This window comes from Chamaea fasciata, unplaced genomic scaffold (genome assembly GCF_029207755.1).
Source record: "Chamaea fasciata isolate MVZ Bird 193981 ecotype frontalis unplaced genomic scaffold, bChaFas1.0.hap1 SCAF_21, whole genome shotgun sequence".
Taxonomy (NCBI): domain Eukaryota; kingdom Metazoa; phylum Chordata; class Aves; order Passeriformes; family Sylviidae; genus Chamaea; species Chamaea fasciata.
The window spans coordinates 5,052,775-5,060,329 of NW_027094106.1; the positions used below are offsets into that span (position 1 = coordinate 5,052,775).

General features: G+C 63.5%; 1 protein-coding gene across 1 annotated transcript; it reads right to left on the minus strand.

Moving 5' to 3' along the window:
- Positions 1-1,635: 1,635 nt before the first annotated feature.
- On the minus strand, positions 1,636-3,450 carry HSPB1 (heat shock protein family B (small) member 1). Its single transcript, XM_066202088.1, has 3 exons — positions 3,016-3,450; positions 2,165-2,228; positions 1,636-1,968 (listed from the first exon to the last, which is right to left on the minus strand). Exons 1-3 carry the CDS (start codon positions 3,374-3,376, stop codon positions 1,809-1,811), a joined length of 585 nt encoding a protein of 194 aa, XP_066058185.1. The 5' UTR covers positions 3,377-3,450; the 3' UTR covers positions 1,636-1,808.
- Between the last annotated feature and the right edge of the window lie 4,105 nt (positions 3,451-7,555).

Genomic DNA, 7,555 nt, shown 5'->3' on the forward strand with positions numbered 1-7,555 from the left:
GTCCCTGCGGGCTGAGGCTTCACCGGGCTCCTCCCCGGGGCAGAGGCGAGCGCCCTGCGGGGCGGTGGGAGCCGTGGGGAGGCTCCCGTGGGTTCAGGAGTGGCTGGGTGGGTGCTTCCCCACCTCCGTCCTTCCCCACCTCCCTCCCTTTTCCGCTCGCAGCCACACGCGCGGTGACTCACGCTGTAAAAATACTCCCCTCCCCGGGAAACTATAAACAGAAAATGCGCCTTGACTCACGCGCCCTGCCGGGGATCGGGGGCTGCAGCACCCACACCCCCGGGGAGGGGCTGGGGGCTCACCGAGAGGGACGCCCCATCCCACGCCACAGCCTCCACCCCCGGCTCCGGGGCTTTTGGGGAAGCGAAAGTCACCGCGGCGTGGGCACAGGAGAGGGGAGGGGGCCGGGCATGCTCCTCGGGGGCTTCTTTCCCCTGGAGTCACGCTTGGGCTGGAAAAGCCTCACACAAACACACACGGGAACCCCCCAGGCACAGGCGTGACCCCCGGCGGCGGGAATTGTTCGCCGGGATCAGGAATTGATCCCCAGTGTCTGCCTGAGACCTGCCAAACTCATCCCACCCCAGACTGCTGGGCAGAGGGGGTGGGGGACAGGAGCTCAGGGGGCACGTGGAGCCCCCCGAGCTCGGAGAGGGGCCTCGCAGCTGCAGGATTCCTCCCAGGTCACCGTCTGCCAGCGGGATGACTCAGGGGGGATTAGTGGGATTTGACGGAGCAGGGAACATCGGGGGACATCGAAGCCGTGGGCCTGACCTCGGCCATGTAGGGCCAGTCCTGCCCTGAGACCCGAGGCCATGGAGGGCACAGGGGACACGGGGCCAGCCACGGCCAAATGGCACCGGGACCACAACCCAGCCCCTCCTCTGCCCCCCAGGGAGGCTGCAGCCCCTGAGCTGAACCCCCAGTCCAGCCCCTCAGACAATGGGTGGGAGGGAGGGGAGCACTGGGGGACAGGGCTGGGGCTGAAGGGGCTGCACTGCTGGGGCGGGTTCTTGCCCATGAAGCCCCTGTTCGCCCTCTGACCCAAAGGGGGTGTTTGTGTACTTGTTTCTCAGGGATGCAGTGTCCCAGGATGGTGTCACTGGGGTGTGGAAAACACAGATATTCTGATAGGGCGTGTGGAGATTCTTAGTGTGGGAGAGCAGGGATGAGGAGACTCACTGTACTGAGATCTGGGATTGGAGACACCTGGGATGTAGGAGACCCAGATTGTGGAAAACTGGGATGCTGAGCCAGGGATGTTGGAGGCCTGGCATGTGAACACCAGAGATGTTGGAGATCTGGGATGTAAAGCCCCCAGAATGCTGGAGGTGGATATGGAGAGCTGAGATGTAGGACACCCAGGTGTGGGATATCCAGGACAGGGAGACTCAGGGTGTGAAGTCCGGGTCATTGACCCCAGCTAGCTGAGCCCAGGTTGTGAAGACTTGGGATGAGAACACCTGGGACGTGGAGCCCTGGGTTACAGACCCCAAGTGCTGGGCAGGGCTCGGGGCCCCTCCTGCTGACCCCTCTGGCCCCAGGCAGCCCTGTCCCGGTGCTCTGGTCCCTCTGCAGTTCCCGGCAGGAACGGCACAGCCGTGGTGCCGGGGGCAGACATGGCACAAGGACAGGTTTCTTTCACCAGCTTTTATTCCGGCTGATTCTTCACATTTATTCAAGGCACTCAGTGGCAGGGCGAGTACAAAATCAACAGTAAAAAGGGGGTGGGTGTGAGGGGGCAGCTGGGAGCGGGGTGGGGGGCAGTGGCGGCTTCTCCTCCTCCTCCGTCTCCTCCTCGGTACCGCCTACTTCTTGGCCGGCTCCTTGGCTTGGCTCTCCACGGTGACGGGGATGGTGATTTCGGCGGACTGGATGGCGGGTTTGGGCAGGGGAGCCTCCACCGTCAGCATTCCATCGGGAGACAGCGAGGACCGCACGGCCGTGGCTTCGACGCCAGGGGGAAGGCTGGGAGGGGAGGGGAGGTAAAGGCTGCAGCACCAACCCAGGGGATGCAAAGCTCAGCCTCAAATTGCTGCCTCTCCCACTACCAGCTGGGCTGAGCAGCATTCGCGGTTTGGCCAGTAGGATTTGGAGGGCGTGGGTGGGTGGGAAAACGTCCCCCAAAGACATCAGGGTGTCTCCCCTCCTCCCTGGTACTTACGTGTATTTTCGGGTGAAGCACCTGGAGATGAAGCCGTGTTCATCCTGCTTCTCCTCGTGTTTGCCTGGAAAAAGACAAAACCACGCGATGGTTGGAAGGGACCGGCTGGGTGGGAACCGTCCTGCCCCACCCCAACACTTGTGAGGGGCTGAGTTTGCCTGTCCTGGGGGTTTCGCCATCAAATCAGCCTGGAGCAACTGGAGGGGACCAGGGTCTGCAGGGCCACTCGGGGTGCATCCCCCACATTTAAGCCGAGGGAAGTGCACTGCCAGGAGCTGGGGGTGGCCAAAGGGGCCCAACAGTGGCCATCTGGCCCCACATCTTGGCAGGGCTAAAGACTGAGCACCCCCATCTCCCTGGGGCTGCACCCCGAATTCATCTGGCTGGGGAACTGCCCCCATTCCTTGCAGACCCCCCCTCAGACGGCAGGAAGCACATCCTGGCCTCGTGCCACAGATCTGGGCTTTGTCACGGCATCCAGGGCGCTGTGGGGGAGCAAAGGGGCTGCGGGGCTTGTGACACCCCTCGTCACCCCCGGGTCCCTCTGGGGCTCCCGCCAGGGGGTCCCTCCCTGTGTCCTTCTGGAACAGCAGCAAGGGGTCAATGTGTGGGGCCGGGGGGGTCTGTGCACCTGCGTGCACCCTGAGACTGAGCTGGGCCTTTCTCTCTGCCTCGATTTTCTCTTTCCCTTTTTTCTCTTTCCTCTCCTTTCCTCCATCTCCTTCTGCTCTTCCTTCCCTCGCTTCCCAATCCCTTATTCCACCCTTTTTCCCCCAGCAAGCTCCAGCGGTGCGGGGGAGGGCAGCTGCCCCATCCCGGGAGAGCCCGCAGAGCCCCAGCCCAGCACCCACCGGTTATCTCCACGATATTATCCTTGGTCTTGACCACCAGCTCCTCAGGTGCGAAGTGGTTGACGTCCAAGGTGACCTTCCAGCTGTCGGCGGTCTGGCGGATCTCGGAGATGCCGCTGCTGAGCTGCCGGGTCAGCGCCTGCCCGAAGGGCGAGCCCGGCGCCGGCATCAGGGCGCTCTCCCGGGGCAGCAGGCGGAAATATCCCGGCCAGGCGCTGCCGCTGGGCCACTTGTACCAATCCTCGGGGATGTGCGGCATCCCAAAGGACTGGTCGAAGAGGCGGCTGCCATGGTACCAGTCGCGGAAGGGGTCCCAGCTGGGGCTGCGCAGGAAGGTGAAGGGGACGCGGCGCTCGGCCATGGCGTGTGGGGCTGCCGGGAGGGGAGGCCGCCGGGGCCTTTTGAAGAGGGCCCGGGGTTATTTTTAGCCGGGCCGCTCAGCTGGCTATTAATGGAAATTGCGGCAGCCCCGGGGAAGGGACGAGAAACTCGCCCGGGGGTTGGGGCGGCCACACGCAGCCGCAGTGGGTGGGTGGGTGGGCGTGCGGGGAGGGGGCTGGCAGCCTCCAGGGCCTCCCCTGCCAAGGAAATATCCATCCTCCTTTCATCGTGAGAGGCTTGGCCTGGTTGGGAGTGATGGATGGCCCTTGGAGCGGCTCCCGGCCTCTCCCGCCTGCCTTGCCCGGAAAACAATCCCCAGGATGCGGCCCCGTGGCAGCCGGAGAAGGGGCTGGGGCCGGGCCAGCGCCTCGGGAACGGCGGGGGTGAGTCAGTGCAGGAGGGCGTGAGTGGCCCTGCACTGCGTCAGCGCCAGCCAGAAGGTTCCAGAGCCCCCCAGCTCCGGGTCACTCATCATCCAGAAGGTTCCAGAGCCCCCCAGCTCCTGGTCACTCATCATCCAGAAGGTTCCAGAGCCCCCCAGCTCCGGGTCACTCATCATCCAGAAGGTTCCAGAGCCCCCCAGCTCCGGGTCACTCATCGTCCAGAAGGTTCCAGAGCCCCCCAGCTCCGGGTCACTCATCATCCAGAAGGTTCCAGAGCCCCCCAGCTCCTGGTCACTCATCATCCAGAAGGTTCCAGAGCCCCCCAGCTCTGGTCACCCACTAGCCAGAAGGTTCCAGAGCCCCCCAGCTCCGGGTCACTCATCATCCAGAAGGTTCCAGAGCCCCCCAGCTCTGGTCACTCATCATCCAGAAGGTTCCAGAGCCCCCCAGCCCTCTGTGGCTCCAGTGCTCAGCACCGTGGGTAGGAGACACCAGCACCAATTTGGGCTGCTCCAGTCCCCATGAGTGGGGGTCCCTGAAGCCCTTGGGGTTGCTGAGGGTCTTGGGGGCCAATGGGACTTGTAGCTTGGAGCTTACAGGACGTGGTGGGGGCCGGGGGGGACTGGGGGGCTGATTGTGATAATGGGGTCAGGGGGCATCTAGGGGGGCAGAGGGACTGGAGGGGACTGGGGGGCTGAAAGGGGAGCATCCTCTCATCCGGCAAGTGTCTCTGCACACCTGGCACCCAGGAAGGGATTCCCATCTGAGGCCTGACACCAAGCTCCCATCCTGGGGAAGGGTTGTATTCCAGCCCAGCAAGCCAAGCAGCTCTGGGACCCCATCACCTCTGCCCAGTTCCCCTCTGTCCCCAGAGTTGCCTTGGAGAAGACCGGGGGTGGGTGGCAGCTGAGCCCTGACACACTCAGTGCATGAATTAGAGACCTCCAGCAGTGTGGGGGGGATGCTGCAGCGGGAAATTTGGGGGCGTCCCTTGCCTGGGGCAGAGCCCAGTACTGGCCCTGGAATGGCCGTGAGGGGGAAGGGGCTGTGGGGAGCTGAGCCGTGTGGGGCTGCGGCAGGCTGGGGCGGGGGGATCCAGGGGAAGAAGGGGCACCGCAGAGGGGAGGGAGTGGGAGGGATGCGGGGAAACGAGAGGGATGTGGGAGGGAGGGGCAGATGCAGGCGGGGATGCAAGGAGGGATGCAGGGGGGGATGCAAGGAGGGATGCAGGGAAATGGAGGAGATGCGCGGAAGGATGCAGGGAGGGATGCTGGGAGGGAGGGGAGGGATCAGAGGAGGGATGCAGGCAGGAATGGAAGGGTTGCAGGCGGGAATGCAGGAAGGGATGCAGGGAAATGGGAGGGATACAGGCGGGAAGACGGGGAGGAGCAGGGAAGGATGAGAGGGATCGGGAGAGGGATGCGGGAGGTATGGAATGGATGGGAGAGGTGCAGGCAAATGGGAGGGGTGCAGGGAGGGATGCCGGGATGTGGGAGAGAGGGGAGGGATGCAGGAATGCAGGGATGCAGGCAGAGATGCAGATAAGGACGCAGGGAGGGATGCAGACAGGATGGATGGGAGCTGGCAGGCAAGCGGGAGTGACGCAGGGAGCCAGGAGGACGGCAAGGAGCCACGGAGGGTTCCTCACACACACAGCAGGATCCTCGGTGGGATCAGACACAAAACTCCCGGTGCTGCTCCACATGGAGCCAGAGGGAAGAGCAGGGTGGATCCGCAGGGAGCCGGACGGAGGGAGCAGGGTAACCCCGCAGGAAGAAACCTCTCAGTGCCCAGCAGAGTCATTTACAATATATACTGTATATTTATTATAATTGCACCAGCTCACGGCATCTACAGCTGTACTCACAACCCAGAGAGAGAGCGCACGCGCGACAGGAAAATACTGAAGTATTTCTACAGAGTATTTGTTCCAGTTGGCTCCCTCCGCGGCAGGAGACAGAGACTGTAAAAGAGGAAGACTGGAATTTTTCCCTGATGTGCTGGCTGGTCCGCGGCGCCGCTGCAGTCGGGTCTCGGGTTTCTGGGAGCCGCGGCCCCACGGGGGCTGCAGGGCTGGGGCTGGGGAATCCCCCGCTGCTGGCTTGGGTTGGGATGTTCTCAGGGGATTCCCCCCTATCCCAGCAGGATTGGGGGGTCCAGCGGCCAGTCTGAGCTTCCCGTGGGGCGATATGGGGGGACGGGGCTGTGGGGCAGCAGCTGGAATTGCTGGGATGGTTTTTGGAGCGCGTGGCTCAGGGTTTGTAGGGATGCTGGGGGAACTCACGTCCTCCATCTCCCCAGGCTCCAGGAGAGCAGGACCCTTTGTCTCCTCCTCCTGCCACAGTCGCATCCAGAGCTGCCACCCTGCCCGGAGCTGGCACGTGGGGACAAGCTCCACCATGGAGTGCCACGAGTGTGTCCCCTCCTTACCTGTTCACCCCATTTCTAACACCTCTGCTTGTTCAGGTGGTTGGGACACCCAGGGGCTGGCACCCATCACTGCCCAGCTCCTGGGATTTCTCTCCAAGGGCTGGTGAATCCTCAGCCTCTGGCTGAGCCTGGCCACGCCAGGTTTGGGAGGCTGACCCTGAAGTGCCCCTTTGCTCCCACCTCTGCCATCCCCGATGCTCTGGTTCATTAGGCCACGGCTCACGAGGCTGTCCGGACTCCAAAGGATCCTCCCCATCCCGGCTGGCTGGAAACCAGCGCCAAGCGGGATGGCCAAAGCCTGGCTTTACATCCGGGGGCAGCGGGTTAATCCGGGCAGCTGCTCTCCCACCCAGGGAGGCTCATCCCCATTGTCCTGCTCCAGCCATCCGGAAAACGCGGGGCCACCGGGATTAAACACCAACCGCCCCGGGGGCCCACCACTGTCCTCAGCGCCTGGGGGGCTTTTTTTTTTTTTTGGGAAATCAGCAAAATCCTGCAAAAGCCGGGCTGCGGGCCAAGCCCGGGACCCTCCTGCCTCTCTCTTCCCATAATTCAGTTTAAAAAGCAGCCACTTTTCCCCCAGAGCAGGAGGGGACTGGGGGCTGCGAGCCCAGGGGTGGGACAGGCCATGCCGACACCAGAGGATGGCTGGATGCACCCCCAGGAGTGGAAAACGCCCTGCCCGGCCCTGGGCCCTGCAGCTCCCTCCTCCCGAGGGTGACAGCTCGGTGCCCCCCAAACTGGGTGGGGTGGGTGGGTGCCAGGGCCGGCTCCTGAGCTGGGACGAGCAGCGTTTTTCCCTGGATCTCCTCACTTGGGAAGAGACTTGCAGGTGCTGCCGCCTTTGTTCATCCATGGCTCGGCATGTGCTCAGGTCTGGGGGGACCCCAAACTGTTTTGCAGTGTCCCTGTCCCCCATGACACCCTGGGGACACTTCACTGGGCGAAACAGGGTCTTGCTCACCTCTGGTTGGCATCACACCCTCCAGCTGAGCCTGCCTCTCCCCCCCGCCCACCTCCCCGGGATGCTTCTGTGCTAAAAAACAGTCAAACCAAACCAAAAAAGCACAGAGGGGCCCCAGAGGTGTCCCCAGCCACCCCCGCCCACTGGCCCCAAGGTCTCTGCAGAGCATTTGTTCCCTCGCTCTGTGCTCGCCCACCCCACCCCGCCCCACCCCGGCACTCGCAGAAGTAAGAAGATATCCTCCCTTTCCCCATCCCGACCCCAAAACACCCCGGAGCAGGGGGAACCACCCCCTCCCAGGGCGTTGCAAGGACCCATTTGAGTTCCCGTCCGCGCTTTCCCCCGCTGCCAGGTCCGTCCTTAGCATCCCCCGGCTCCTTTC